We start from the raw sequence: 16,751 nt of genomic DNA on the forward strand, positions 1-16,751 counted from the left end.
GGTGATTTTGGATAACTCGGAAATAAATATTTATTTTTTTTTTTTTTTTTGTCTTCAGTCATTTGACTGGTTTGATGCAGCTCTCCAAGATTCCCTATCTAGTGCTAGTCGATTCATTTCAGTATACCCTCTACATCCTACATCCCCAACAATTTGTTTTACATACTCCAAACGTGGCCTGCCTACACAATTTTTCCCTTCTACCTGTCCTTCCAATATTAAAGCGACTATTCCAGGATGCCTTAGTATGTGGCCTATAAGTCTGTCTCTTCTTTTAACTATATTTTTCCAAATGCTACTTTCTTCATCTATTTGCCGCAATACCTCTTCATTTGTCACTTTATCCACCATTAATAAATATCCATCCATTAATAAATATTTATTAATACAAGAAATATATTGCTTAAAAAAAATTTCCATAAATATGCTTTGGAAGAAATACTGTAAAAAGAATAAAGTACGTATGTTTTTTGTTATAATTTCAAAGAATGCATTGAATCACTCAGAATACATTGGAAGTAATAACGATTCATTTGAAAATAACTCCGTTTTTATTCTTTTTGAAATAGAAAAAATACGAAAGAGAAGAAAAGAAATTATTACTTTCTGTCGGCAGACCGACAAAAAATTATGATTTTTGTTTAATTTTCATCTAAAATAAAATATATATTCTGATAAAATTCCCAACCGACAAAAAAAAGAATTACATGTTACCTTAACTTTAATTTCCAGGATAAAAAATACACGACTGCAGTTTGTATGAAAAGCCTATAACAGAATGAGGTACACCGCTAACGTACCAGTACTTCATTTTTATAATTTTAAATGTGCTTACTCGTATTTAAAATCGGTACAAGCGAATAGCCAATATTATATGAAAATACGATATCGGTAACTATTACGAATCGAGTAGTTACGTGATTTATAATATTCCCGATCCGTGAAGTATTCGTAAAATTTTTTTCTTAAAAATATCGTATTTTAGTAAAATTCTCTAGTAGATTTCTATTAAATTTAGTTTTCATTATAAAAAATATATACCAACAGTTTGTACGAGTAGTAATCATTCAGTATATGGGTACTGTATGAAATGACTAGTCCACTAACGCACCATTCATTCGTATGTCTTCTAAATTTAATATTTTTAAAAAGAAGCGAGTGAGGGAAAAAATAAAAAAAGGATGTTTAATATTTCATAACACATTTATCGATTTATTTATAGAAGCTTATTAAAAATGTACGAAGTCTTTTTTAAAAAAAAGTATTTTTGACATAACAATAAAAGAGTGCGAACAATGCTTATTAAATTTTTCATTGAGCATTTTTTTTTCTTATGATGTACATACGCGGATATATATTTTTTTCTATCATATATATATTTGTTCTAAAAAAAAATTCTGTAAGTTGTTAAAAATATGGTTGCATATTAAATATTGAACTGTTTTGGTTATGTGTGTGTGTGTGTGTGTATACATATATATATATAAACAAAACTGTAAACTGTTTAATTTTTTTTTCATTTTCCGTCATCGGGAATAATCGCATACTACTCGATTCGTAGAAGTTACTGGTATCGTATTTTCATATTGTGTGTAACAATATTCTAATTCTGATAACTGTAATTCTAATTCTACTATTTAGAATCTGTATAGGTCTAACATTATGATTGCTACAAAATAAAAATTTACATTTAAAGGTAAGCTTTATTAACAACTTTTTTTTCATTTCTTCGTTTACGTAACTAATTTTTACATTCGGCTGTAGTTTGACATCATCCACTTCCTGCTTAAAAAGTATAATAAATTAGTACTTTTTAAGAAATATTTTGAATGAGTAGTCGATCTCGGATTAGCTTCATTTTATTTTAATCGTTAAAAAATTTTATTTTTCAGCTAAGATATACAATTATATTGATGAAATTGTCTTTCAAGTGATGTTTACAATAAAAAAAAAAAAAAAAAAAAAAAAAACATTAATAAAACACTTTTTAAAAAATTGAAGAACATATTTAAAAAAATTCTTACACAGTTCTGAGCAACAAGACCGATTTATCTTCTTTTTTTTTCTCTTGATGTAACACCCAATCATCAAAACTCTTAGAGTAAGAAATGCTTCTTGAATACCCCGAACAATAGATACTTAGATAACTTGCATCATCATAACGGATCACGTTTCTAACTTGCCCAGCTGAAATTTATTCGACCTTAAATTTATCGTTACAGAACACAATCTTCATCAAATTTACACAAGCCCAACTTCAGATACACTACACAGCGTATCTAAATTTCAGTGACATTCATTTAGTAGTTTTGGATATTTTAGAGCCAAACATTTTATGCATAGGCCTATAATACATATTTATAATATATTATGTACTTATACTCGTGTGTGTATAAATATGTATCATACTTGTATGCAAAAAATCGTGTGAAGTTAAAAAAAAAAGTAAAAATAAGGTAATTTTTTTTACCAACTTTTCGAAGAAAAGGACTATTACTTTCAGTCGCATGGTGAGTTTGGGGAAAATGATTTTTTTGAGGTTTGAGAGCACGAATTCGCCAATTAAATTGTATGTATTTAATTTATATAGTTTATTTTGTTTATATATATATATATATATATAATTTATTTATAGGTGATCGGTGATAATTAAATTGTATGTTTTTAATTTATATAGTTTATTTTGATTATATATATAATTTAATTGGTGCATTCGTGCTCCTCAAACCTCAAAAAAATCATTTTCCCCAATCTCACCATGCGACTGAAAGTAATACCGTACTTTTCTTCGAAAAGTTGGTAAAAAGAAATTACCTTATTTTTACTTTTTTTTAACTTTCACGATTTTATGCTCATCTGACAAACTTGAGATTAACCATAATAACAACCTAACAACTATCGTATCGTCATTTGGTTTGCCTGATTTGGGCGATTTTTTTTGAAATTATCATTATTAAAATTAAATTAAATAAATTTAAATTATTATTTTTAAATTTTGTTTATAATTTTTATTTTATGAACAAGTCATTCATAGTCATTCAAGGCAAATAAATTGATAACTTTTGATCAAAAAAATTGCCTAGCAATAGTGTTATATTGATAAGGTTAATTGAATAGAAACGTTAGTGAATTTCTAGGCAAAGAACATTCCGTTCTTTTTTTGTAACGTAAAATACCTTTACATTAGCGGGTATTTATATAGGCTTATGTACATAGCCTTACGGGTATTTTACACAGCCGTACGTATTGAACAAAGATTCACGAAATCACTTTTTCGTCAGGAACAGGAAGGCAAATGACGCTAACCAAAATATCCGTCGTAGTTCTGTCCGTCTACGTTAACGTGCATGAATGCAGTTGAGTTAAGATTGAAATCTGAGTTAATTGTATACTTTCTGTTTATTTGAAGTCGGGAATATATACACCCGACAGATTCATCAGTGAAGAATTCAAAATGAGTTCTGCAACCGCAAGGAATCGAAAATGTGTTCATAGTAAAGTTTTTCCCGACTCATTGCTAAAGAACTCCATCGCAGTTGATGATAACTTATGACCTGAAAGTCATCGTTCAGAAGACCTTATTCTCACATCAGAAATGTATTTTGGGAAGATTGTACCCACAGCAATCGTTTTTCGGTGTAACGTATAGTAAAACGAAAAATTATTTATGTTCACGGTCACTGACGAACTGTATCATATCTATAATACATACATGTTGTAAATGAATGAGTAAGGGATGGGTCCATAATAATCTATGATCGTCGAAAAACTGTAAGAAAATTTCAATAAATTAAATATTACCATATCGTATAGAAAAGTAAATCATTCCTTCAAACACTTCAGATCCGATTTGTGGATCCGTACGAATACAATTGATGACATTTTGTCAACAACAGAAAAGCAAAGTGATATATTCAAATTCATTGAGTAATCCCACTGATAGTGGATTGAGAACTGATATTTGCCTTGCGACACAACTGTTCCAACACCGATTAGCTCCCGATTAATCGACTAAATAAGTCCGATTTTTTTTAGTAATATAAATTTTTATAGTAATATAAAACTATTTCTGGTAGGCTGAGCTTTAATATATATAATTTTTTTTTTTACTGTTGTTTATTTCTTACTTTTTTATTTTGTTTTCAGGTGGGAGATATTAAAAAAAAAACAAAAAAAAAATAAAAGAAACTAAAATTCATACAATGGACATCGGTCATAAAATAAAAGCTTCATTAACATTCTTAGGTTTTGATTTTAATGATTACAGAAGACCAAAACTAAATACAAGAATTGTATCATTTAATGTAATACAAACAGTTTTACTCTACAGTTGTGTTATGTATTTAATCGATAACTGGGATAATATCGAACAAAGAATAGATTCGTTAAAAGGGATAGTACTTTACACAGTGTGTCTCTTGTACCTTATCGTGTATTTAACATGTTGGAAGGATTTTCTGTCTACTATTTTAATAACTATTCGTGAAAATAATGATAAATATCCTTTCATGGTGTCAATAGACCGAAAAAGGTTACTGGAAACTAATAGAAAAGAAATAATTTTTAGTAATAGTATATTGTATAATTTTATTTTGTTTGATGTTAGCGTTGCTTATCTAGTCCCTTTATCAAGTGTAATTTATATTCTGTTGAATACCGAAGATTTGAATACTATAAAAGTAGAAAATTTACCTTTACTTTTCCCAGCTTATTATCCTTGCAATTACAGAGAAGTATATATGTATTTCATATTGTATATATTACAGTGTTTGTATGCAACATTTATTGCGCATTACACATACGTTACTTATTCTGTATGTATTATATCAATGCAAGTAGTAGTTAATGACATAAAATTACTCTGTTTATCAATAAGAGAAATGTTAACACTGATTTCAAATAAAGGAAAAGATTCTTATCAGTGCGGCATTGAGGAAATTAATTCAAATAACTTTGTTTGGATTGTGTTGCAAGAAGATGACAAAAATGTCTATTTTTCTAAAGATAAAATAAAATTAATGAAAAGTTATATGAGATATATTATTATGCGTCATCAGTTAATATACAAGTAAGAATTTATTATTTTTCTTTTTAATTAGATTACTTTCCTCATAGATCTATTCTTGATGTCAGATATTTGTGTAGTAAAAGATTATTTTAATGAAACCGTTTAAAACATAGCTATTGTATCTTGTTTCTGATTATGTCTTGACTGATTATGTAGGCAGCCAAGTGCTTTTCAGTGTTCATTTGTACAAACAGTTAGTTGCACAAGACATCGAAAATGTATAACATAGGTTTTTATACCTCTGAAATTCAGAAAAAAATGTTGGAAGTGAAATAACGTCTGATTTTCTATATTGAAACCGATCATTAATAATTTTGATAATTATAAATTGGAAAGAGACATTACGCTTAAAAATCGTTTGCTTTTAATTTACTTAAATTAAAATGAGTCATTCTGTTTGCTATAATAAACATTTAATATATGCATAATAAGCAAAAAATACATAGGATATAAATGTTTAAATATGAGCTTCCCAAAGTTTCATTAATAGTGGTGCCGAGCTTTATTTTTTAATAACGGTATGAAAATATGCGATAGTCTTCTTGAATGTCTATCAAATTAAAATACTTTTTGTAAAAGATATCCCTTCCTTAAAACTTCTCATAGCAGGGATATCTCTGATATGCTTAAAGTTCATCCACATTTATCATTCTTTAGATAAATTTTGTTAAGTCAAATTATGTAAGTGGTGTGCATCAGGTCTCGGGGGCAATTAAATGTTTCACTCTTTTACATTTTTATGAGCTAAATATACTTTTTTATTTGAATTCTCTAAAATGGATACAGATGTTTATATTTTTTATTCACATTCTTTAAAACATTCTTAAAAATATTCCTTTTATGTTTCGTAGGTATTGAAAAACTGGCAGTGATTTTTAATGTTACTTCTTTATTTTGTATATTTTTTGGTGACAGTTTGCAAAGTGTGTATTTTAATTTAATAACTTTATAGATAATGGCTGAGGTCAATTAATTTTTTGTTGTTAATAATAAAAAGTTTTATATAAATATAAAATAATTAGTAACTGGGCTATTATAAGGAAACATACATAAATTGAATGTGAAAACTAATTCATAATATAACAAGGTAATTTATATGTAATTATATGATTACTCAATTATAAATTTTACAGCATAGTGTACAACAATAATAGTTATTGTTATTGATATGAATTTAAAACTACCTTTTTTTAATTCCTGTAGTAAGGGATGCATATTAACAGTAATAATAAGAGTGCGTTTGGATTTCGTTATAGGTTTTTTTTTTTTTTTTTTGTCTTCAGTCATTTGACTGGTTTGATGCAGCTCTCCAAGATTCCCTATCTAGTGCTAGTCGTTTCATTTCAGTATACCCTCTACATCCTACATCCCTAACAATTTGTTTTACATACTCCAAGCGTGGCCTGCCTACACAATTTTTCCCTTCTACCTGTCCTTCCAATATTAAAGCGACTATTCCAGGATGCCTTAGTATGTGGCCTATAAGTCTGTCTCTTCTTTTAACTATATTTTTCCAAATGCTTCTTTCTTCATCTATTTGCCGCAATACCTCTTCATTTGTCACTTTATCCACCCATCTGATTTTTAACATTCTCCTATAGCACCACATTTCAAAAGCTTCTAATCTTTTCTTCTCAGATACTCCGATTGTCCAAGTTTCACTTCCATATAAAGCGACACTCCAAACATACACTTTCAAAAATCTTTTCCTGACATTTAAATTCATTTTTGATGTAAACAAATTATATTTCTTACTGAAGGCTCGTTTAGCTTGTGCTATTCGGCATTTTATATCGCTCCTGCTTCGTCCATCTTTAGTAATTTTACTTCCCAAATAACAAAATTCTTCTACCTCCATAATCTTTTCTCCTCCTATTTTCACATTCAGTGGTCCATCTTTGTTATTTCTACTACATTTCATTACTTTTGTTTTGTTCTTGTTTATTTTCATGCAATAGTTCTTGCGTAGGACTTCATCTATGCCGTTCATTGTTTCTTCTAAATCCTTTTTACTCTCGGCTAGAATTACTATATCATCAGCAAATCGTAGCATCTTTATCTTTTCACCTTGTACTGTTACTCCGAATCTAAATTGTTCTTTAACATCATTAACTGCTAGTTCCATGTAAAGATTAAAAAGTAACGGAGATAGGGAACATCCTTATCGGACTCCCTTTCTTATTAGGGCTTCTTTCTTATGTTCTTCAATTGTTATTGTTGCTGTTTGGTTCCTGTACATGTTAGCAATTGTTCTTCTATCTCTGTATTTAAACCCTAATTTTTTTAAAATGCTGAACATTTTATTCCAATCTATGTTATCGAAAGCCTTTTCTAGGTCTATAAACGCCAAGTATGTTGGTTTGTTTTTCTTTAATCTTTCTTCTACTATTAATCTGAGGCCTAAAATTGCTTACCTTGTCCCTATACTTTTCCTGAAACTAAATTGGTCTTCTCCTAACACTTCTTCCACTCTTCTCTCAATTCTTCTGTATAAAATTCTAGTTAAGATTTTTGATGCATGACTAGTTAAACTAATTGTTCTATATTCTTCACATTTTTCTGCCCCTGCTTTCTTTGGTATCATAACTATAACACTTTTTTTGAAGTCTGACGGAAATTCCCCTTTTTCATAAATATTACACACCAGTTTGTATAATCTTCGTTATAGGTAGAGTTCACAAATTTTTTTCTATAGAATAAAATTAAATAATGTGTATTTTGTAAAATAAGTATTTTAAAATGAAAATTATAATTACAGGATAGAAAGTTTAATCAACAAAGGAATTGCAGGTATATCACTAGTAATGCTATGTTTAACAATTGGATATTCTTGTTTGTCTGTATATTCTATCGTAAAGGTATGTATAAAAATTTATACTTACAAAAAAAAAATATAATAAATAATAATTACAAAAATTCTTAAATAAGATTATTAATCACTGTGGATTTGTGTGTGTGTGTGTACGTGTGTGTGTGTTTAATTTTAGAAAGCTAAATTCCATAATTTTTTTCATTCTTTTTTATTATTCTTTGTTTAGAAGAGCAGCTTATTATCAAAGGTAACAGAAGCATTTAACTGTGGTTTTTTGTTTTTTATAATATATTTATTCGACATCAGTGGTGAACGCATAACAACAGAGGTATGGCAATTAAAATAAGAATTTAATTAATAAATATAGATTTATAATTAAAATTTTTCAAAAACGTATTCTAATAATAATTGTACAAAAATGTACATAATTTGTTTTTTGAAAATTGGTCCAGGAGTTTAGGAGTTTATACTTTTTGATAGAAAATTAAAATATTATTAATATTAAAGTAAAATTACAAGAGTTTGTTAAAATAACGAAGGGGGAAAGCCAGCTGAAATCAGAAGTGACAACAATATACAACAAAATTTAAATTTTCATGGTTAATATTCCAATTTTTTTTCTGTTGTCTGTGAATGAATTAATAAAAAAAATCAATTAGTACTTTAGAAATGTAATAAATCTGCTCTGACCTAGATAATCCATATGTAAAATATATTGTGATTTTCTTTCACAATTATAATTTGCTTGTAAAGTATTGCCAAGAAATATGAAATTTTTTCGTATCTCTATGGACTACTTCCAAGTATTTTCATTTGGCATAATATTATCTTTTATTATTTATTAACTTTTATTCTCATAACTTTTCATTGTGTTATCTTTTTGACTTAATATTCAGCTATCTCGTTTTTTTTTTCCTCCTCTATGAATCATGAGACCTTGCTGTTGGTGAGGGGGCTTTAGTACTCAGTGATACAGAGTAGCTGGACCGAAGGTGCAACCATATCGGAGAGGTATCTGTTGAGAGCCAGACTAAGGAATGATTCCTGAAAGAGGGCAGCAGCTCTTTCAGTAGTTGTTAGGGGCATGAGTCAGGACGACTTAAACGGCCATATCATCATCACACAGTCCTCTGAGTACTGCGCAGCTGAAAGCAATGGAAAACTACAGCTGCTTTTTTTCCAAGAAAATGTGGCTTTCTGCATTTTCATATAGTCTACCTTGGTAAAATATTCCGGAGGTAAACTAGTCCCCCATTCGGATCTCCGGGTGGGGACTACTAAGGAGGGGGTCACCAGAAAATTGAAAAATAACATTCTACGAGTTGAAGCGTGGAATGTTAGAAGTTTAAAAAAGGTTGGTAGGCTGGAAAATTTAAAAAGAGAAATGGATAGGATAAATGTGGATGTAGTAGGAATTAGTGAGGTTCGGTGGGAAGAGGAAGGTGACTTTTGGTCAGGTGATTTTAGAATAATAAATTCAGCTTCAAATAATGGGCAGGCAGGAGTAGGTTTCATAATGAACAAGAAGATAGGGAAAAGAGTAGAATATTTCAAAACGCATAGCAATAGAATCATTGTAATAAGGATAAAATAAAAAACCTAAACCGACAACGATTGTTAACATCTGTATGCCTACAAGCGCCCATGATGATGATGAGGTAGAGTGTGTATACAAAGAGATTGATGAAGCAATTAAACACGTAAAAGGAGATCAAAATTTAATAATAGTTGGAGATTGGAATGCAAGCATTGGAAAGGGCAAGGAAGGAAATATAGTAGGTGACTACGGGCTGGGGAAAAGGAATGAAAGAGGGGACAGACTTATAGAGTTTTGCACAAAGTATAATTTAGTAATTGCCAACACCCAATTTAAAAATCATAGAAGAATATACACTTGTAAAAAGCCAGGCGATACTGCAAGGTATCAGATAGATTATATCATGGTTAAGCAAAGATTTAGGAATCAACTCGTTGACTGCAAAACTTACCCTAACTTACAGCTAACATGTACAGGAACCAAACAGCAACAGTAATAATTGAAGAACATAAGAAAGAAGCCGTAATAAGAAACGGAGTCTGACAAGGATGTTCCCTATCCCTGTTACTTTTTAATCATTACATGGAACTAGCAGTTAATGATGTTAAAGAACAATTTAGATTCGGAGTAACAGTACAAGGTGAAAAGATAAAGATGCTACGATTTGCTGATGATATAGTAATTCTAGCCGAGAGTAAAAAGGATTTAGAAGAAACAATGAATGGCATAGATGAAGTCCTACGCAAGAACTATCGCATGAAAATAAACAAATACAAAACAAAAGTAATGAAATGTATTAGAAATAACAAAGATAGACCAATGAATGTGAAAATAGGAGGAGAAAAGATTATGGAGGTAGAAGAATTTTGTTATTTGGGAAGTAGAATTACTATAGATGGACGAAGCAGGAGCGATATAAAATGCCGAAAAGCACAAGCGAAATGTGCCTTCAGTCAGAAATATAATTTGTTAACATCAAAAATTAATTTAAATGTCAGGAAAAGATTTTTGAAAGTATATGTTTGGAGTGTCGCTTTATATGGAAGTGAAGCTTGGACAATCGGATTATCTGAGAAGAAAAGAGTAGAAGCTTTTGAAATGTGGTGCTATAGGAGAATGTTAAAAATCAGATGGGTGGATAAAGTGACAAATGAAGAGGTGTTGCGGCAAATAGATGAAGAAAGAAGCATTTGGAAAAATATAGTTAAAAGAAGAGACAGACTTATAGGGCACATACTAAGGCATCCTGGAATAGTCGCTTTAATATTGGAAGGACAGGTAGAAGGAAAAAATTGTGTAGGTAGGCCACGTTTGAAATATGTAAAACAAATTGTTAGGGATGTAGGATGTAGGGGGTATACTGAAATGAAACGACTAGCACTAGATAGGGAATCTTGGAGAGCTGCATCAAACCAGTCAAATGACTGAAGACAAAAAAAAAAAAATCTTGTTTTTTATGTACTATACACTGTTCTGCCATTATATTTTACAAAAATTGTGTAAAGTAACAGTATCAGCATATAATAATTTTTGAAATGTAAAGTTTCTGTTTAACAAAAATAGTAATTTAAAAAACCACTACATAATCAACAGCGGTTGAATGTCATCATCAGGTCGTTAAATTCTGAATTACCTACTGCCACTTCCACGCTGTTGTCAACTTCCAAAGAAATTATAAATGATTTTTTTTTATATAATCGATTATCCACTTAAGTCTTATTTATTCATCTTCCACTCTTATTATCAGCTATTCTATACATGACACACTATTACAAACTGAGAAAAGCTAAGAGTGGCTCAAGATGAAAAGCACTGTATACAACTAAAAGTTTGTTTCATAGCTGTCAATTTTTTATTATTTTGATATAATTGATATTTATTTAGTGTACTATAGTTGGATATATATATACATATATATATATATATATCTTTATACAGAGTGTATATACATCTTTTTATGCATAAACAGAATGATTCACGAAGGAGACATTAAAATTTCAGTACATGTTCTACTGGTTATTTTAATATAAAATTCATAAATTTGTCCCTTAATTTGGGTCCCAAGAATTACAATATGGCTTAATTTTACAGAAGGCGCACAATTCGGAGCAAAATCTTTTGCCAGATAATCTTTGCTAAAGAAGAGTTTCTGAAACTATGTTTATATGAACTATCTTCTTTATTTTCACTAGTAGAATATGTTCTGAAAGTTTGTTACATTCTATAAGTTTATTCTTCATTAAAAATAAAGACTTTTTGTATTTTTTTACAGTGGGAAAATTTAAGAAATTTTCTTTATGACTGCCAATGGATAAATAAACCAAGGTGGTTTAAAAAAAAATTGTTGATCATGATGACTCAACATAATAAAAAAATTGAAATAAAACCTTTCGAAATAACGGTTCTCAATCTGAATAATTTTGCTGTGGTAATAATTATTTTAATACATACATATATATATATATATATATTTAACAAAAGTTTCCATATAATATAATATTTATTTAAATGTTTCTATTTAAGAAGGATTTTGTACTAACCTATTTTAAATATTTACAAAAGATTCCTTAAATTAAGTGCAGCTTCATCCCTTGACTGTGCAGTAGATTTTATCATAGCTGCTATCTGTAAACGGTCTTAGGTGGGCTGCTCAACATGAGGTGAGGCTGACTGATGAGCAGGTGTTAGTAGTTGAATATTATAGGCAGAGTGAACAGCTGGAACATCTAAGAGAGATGTTTGATATTTCTATGTTAGGGAGCAGGGAAATAAAGACCTGTGGGGTAACATTAGGCTCACCGTATGAGGTATAAATGTTATAGGAATATTTTGTTGAGAGCCCAGCATCTCTTATTACTGTCAGTGATTGTTAGCTAAAGAACTGTCTCTTGCAAGGCAGTCCTTGTTATTGCATTATGACAAGGATACTCCATGACAAGGATATCCTTGTCATTGAGCACCAGAAGCATCAAATCTGTTTTGATGCCAAAAAGACAGGCCAACTCACTTCCTGAAGCATGTGAGAATTAGAAAGCTAAGAATTCCATTCATTGAAGATTAGGTGGAATGAATCCTCTGATGGCGATTATATGCATGGTATTTTCTTGAACGTCATAGGTTTAAAAGTTGCTAGGTGGGTTTTCCCCAATCAGCCTATTATTGTTTTCTTTCTGGACATGATGCTTTTAGAGATAAGTTGGCTAAGGTGTGGCTAAGGTTGTATGCCCAGAATGTAGAGTTGATGACATTGTACGTCATGTCCTGTATGTCTGCCCAAAGTACGAAGCTGAACTTACTAGAATAGTTAGAAATCATGCAAGAAATGGATTTGCAAATCAATTGGAAAACCCAAACGGAGTGGAATACAGTGCTGACTTCCTTAGGTTTTTGGCCTTGCAGAGAATGGCTGAAGAGGTTTGACACCAATTGGGTTTGGCTCTAATTGATAGAGTAGCACCCCAGGTGGCTAGGGGCCTGCTATTTTCGTCAAGATAGGCGTTTTAGCATCGAGCCGTGGTTAGTTGAGCTGCTTGTTTCAGGATAGAGATAGGTTGTGTAGGAACTCTGTGATGGAGGTGTGGTGTGGGAGAGTGAAGGCATTAACCTCTCCTGAAAGCGAACCAGATCAGAAAGAGAAAGGTTTGCTTTTTGTTAGAATCTCATATTTGAATATTTTAATTGTCTTTGACAAATTAAGAGGTGGATTTGGGTATCTGTAGGACAAAATGTCGTTTGGAATCAACACTTGTTTAAGAGATATGAGAATAAAATTTAGATGTTTTTAGTGGACTCCAAAATTATTATTTGACAATACACTGTAGCTTGAAATTTAGTTATGGGAAAGGTTATTTTGTGTTCTGTAGTGTAAGAGATAGATGCCGGGATAGTGGTTCTGTGATATGGTTAATCATTTAGCTGACAGGGCTGCACATTAGCATACATGAATGAAATTTTGGAAGAAGCCTAATATGAAGGTGACAGTAAAGTTGAGTAAACACATTGATTGAAATGTTTGCCAAGGCATTTGCATCAGTCACATTCTGACAGAAGAAAAATGAATAACTGTGACATGTAATTAGATTTAGATTAGATTAGATTTTGTCTAAAAGATGATCTCAGGTAAAGCCCAACAAGGCTAAGAAGGGTGGGAGTAGTGGTGGTGGTGTGGTGAATGGGGTCATCTCACAAGGCGGGTGGTGTCTTTCCCTACTGGGGTCAGATCTGATCATCTGATCAGATCTCTTGCCAATTAGATCCCAATAATTAATAATCAAAAAACTGAAATTTTTCTATAATTAAAAAAAATCCCTTTCGGCATGTCAGAAGGCAGTAGATTTCACCGGTGTTAAGTAGGGGGATAAAAAAAAATTTCCACCTTAAAGTTAAAAAAACTTCAAATTTACGACAATGGTTTCATGTGAAAAAGGTTTCACATGTTTAGCATGTGACAAGCACCACCTTACAATTCCAGCAACATTTTGGTGATTCCTTGCCCTAAGTGTTGGTCATATCAAAAATATTTTCAGACAAAAGTTTTAGGTAATGTTTATAGAGCTAAAAACCACTTTAAATTGATTCAATTCTGTGGCTGTTAATGTAGGTATGGTTTTTTGTCTTCAAACCCCCATATTTTCTGCCACCTGTGCTAATGGTTGGTTTTATCAAAAAACTTTACTTAGATAAGTTTTAGGCCCCTATCCAAAGAATAGAAAGAACTTTAAACGAATTCGATATTTTACTTAATAAGAAAGTTATAGTGATATTTTGTTTTTTCAAACGGCACCCCATTTCCACCCCCATGGTTTGATTTTGGCTGTTAACCAACTTAACCGAGATTTTGGGTCGAGTTATTTTTAGGGAACAATTTGAAAGTGATTGGTGCAAAATTACGGCAGTTATTGTGTCCACAAGAAAGTGAAATATAATATATATATATATATATATATAGAGAGAGAGAGAGAGAGAGAGAGAGCGATATAAATGTATGTATAAACTTTTGAGCTAACGGTGGTTTTGGGGTCTGGGGTATATGAAACTTGAAGATATGTCAAAATTTTCTTGAAGTTGTATCATGGTATCAATTAAAGTATGTAGCTTTCTTATGAAATCTACCTAAAAAATGATTACATATATTAATGTGGATGTCTTATAAGAAATAATATAGTCATCACTACCAAAGCCGAACTGTTACATTTCTTATTGATTGGTATTTAATCATTAAGCAGGAGATGTGAACAGACTACTGTTTCTAAATAATCAAATTCACAACTATGTTTATTTCTTTTGTTTGTTTATCTGGCCTATATCAGTAATATAATGTAATCTTTGTATGTATTTGCACATTTGCTGTCTGGTTTTAGATAGTATTTAATGTGTTTTAAAATCACTCTGACAAGGTGATTATGGATGTAAAAAAATATATGTACACTTATTATAAGACAATGTTTCGATGGTTTAAAAGTCAAGAAAGCTTAACTAGATATGTGGAAACATTCGGGATATCAGAAATCTTATTCACAATAACTGGCCGTTTACAACAGATTCTTCCATTCTGAGTTTCTTGTTTTTATTATTCGTAGTTGAATAATGAAAACAAGTTTGTTTTATAACCTGTAAATCATTGATTAGTGAGTCCATAATATTTTGAAATAATGTAAGCTACAAGCAGAATGAGGAATGGAGACTGTTTATTTGGTGAGATAATTCAGTGGTACTGCATTATGGTAACTTTGTCAATTATTTTTTACTGTGAGTTTTGCTGTGGCTGAATTAAAATATCCTTTTTGTATTGATCTATTTTATACATGCATATTCTTTATACATATATATTCTATATATATATTTTAATTTTTTCAACATGTCCTGTGGAATTATAATTAGTATTTAAAAACCACCAGGTACACACACAATAAAGCAAGATTGATCTTACTTTCAATTTAATAAGGCCTGTTTGAATCATTTGGATTCATCCGCAGTTATTAAAATACTATAATTATCATTTACATTGAGCTACTTCGTCAACCAAGCCATGACTGATTAAAATAATTAGTCAGATGTTAAAATTCTATTATACAGGCATACCAATTTAAACAATCATCCTGCTCAAAATTTTCTGAAGTTTATATTAGAAAATATATTTTATGTAATTATATAAACAAAAACACAAATAAAATAAATAAATTTAACTTAAGTGTCATATATAAAATTAAATGCACAGACTGTGATGCCATATATATAGGTAAAACTGATAGATAGATCATTTAAAGCAAATATTCTCAGAACATCTAAGACATTTAAAAATAAGAAGAAAAATTTTTTCAAATGTGGCAGATCATGTGATTTCAAATGGACATAAAATTACAGATTTAGTAAATAATCTTGAAATATTAGAAATTTGTAAAGTTAAAAACAAACAGGCATTTGGAGAAATATTATATTTATAAATATAAAAATTTCAATTTAATAAACCACCTGGTAAATTTTGAGCATTATGATCTATTTAAATTGGTAGGCCTGTGTAATAAAATTTTAACATCTGAATAATTATTTTAATCAGTCCTGATGTGGTTGATGAAGTAGCTCAGTGCTAATGATAATTATAGTATTTTAATAACTGCTGATGAATCCAAAGGATTTGAAAAAGGCCTTATTAGATTGCAGGTAAGATCAATTTTGCTTTATATGTTTGTATTTGGTGATTTATAAATACTTAATATATATATGTATAAAGAATATGCATGTATAAAATAGATCAATACGAAAAGGATATTTTAATTCAGCCACAGCTAAATTTAAAGTAAAAAATAATTGACAAAGTTACCGTAATGTTTTATATATATATATATATATATATATATATATATATATATACATATATATAACATTAATATAAAATTTGTTTATTAATACAAGGAAATTTAATTATTATTTTACAATAATATCTTCTTTTTGTTTCAGTCAATAAATGCCATATATACATATTACAATATATTAAATAAATTTGAAAGTAAGCAAACAAATTTGTAGTATATATTTTAAATATATAAATGAATTTTTATTTATAATCACAGTTGTTAATTATTTATTCGCAAAATTATGATTTGTGAGTTCATTCCTTACATTAACATTTATGGAAACGACAACTACTTCAATCATATGCTGTAAATTGGGTAGATTAGTAGGTAGTGGAGGCACATACACAAGATTATGTATAAAACCTCAAAGGAAAAAATCACAAGGGGTCAGATAGGGTAATTTTGGAGGTCCACTGCAAAGTACCTCTTTCATTGGGTCTTATGAATTCTATTACAAAGACTCTTTAATGAAGGTAGTAA

General features: G+C 29.9%; 1 protein-coding gene across 1 annotated transcript; it reads left to right on the plus strand.

Annotated features, from left to right (window-relative positions):
* The first annotated feature begins 1,551 nt into the window (after nucleotides 1-1,551).
* On the plus strand, nucleotides 1,552-16,443 carry LOC142333386 (uncharacterized). The gene is made up of 6 exons (XM_075380408.1): nucleotides 1,552-1,696; nucleotides 4,147-5,068; nucleotides 7,827-7,926; nucleotides 8,107-8,208; nucleotides 11,690-11,845; nucleotides 16,375-16,443. Exons 2-6 carry the CDS (start codon nucleotides 4,203-4,205, stop codon nucleotides 16,441-16,443), a joined length of 1,293 nt encoding a protein of 430 aa, XP_075236523.1. The 5' UTR covers nucleotides 1,552-1,696; nucleotides 4,147-4,202.
* The last annotated feature ends 308 nt before the right edge of the window (nucleotides 16,444-16,751 follow it).

This window comes from Lycorma delicatula, chromosome 12 (genome assembly GCF_047948215.1).
Source record: "Lycorma delicatula isolate Av1 chromosome 12, ASM4794821v1, whole genome shotgun sequence".
NCBI lineage: Eukaryota > Metazoa > Arthropoda > Insecta > Hemiptera > Fulgoridae > Lycorma > Lycorma delicatula.

What these genes read in the sequence shown, in the direction of transcription:
- LOC142333386 (XM_075380408.1), top strand. Translation starts at nt 4,203, where the DNA reads ATGGACATCGGTCATAAAATAAAAGCTTCATTAACATTCTTAGGTTTT. An exon ending in GTGAACGCATAACAACAGAG is followed by an intron (nt 8,209 to 11,689) that starts GTATGGCAATTA and finishes ATTTTTTTACAG; the next exon opens with TGGGAAAATTTAAGAAATTT. An exon ending in ATCTGAATAATTTTGCTGTG is followed by an intron (nt 11,846 to 16,374) that starts GTAATAATTATT and finishes TTTTTGTTTCAG; the next exon opens with TCAATAAATGCCATATATAC.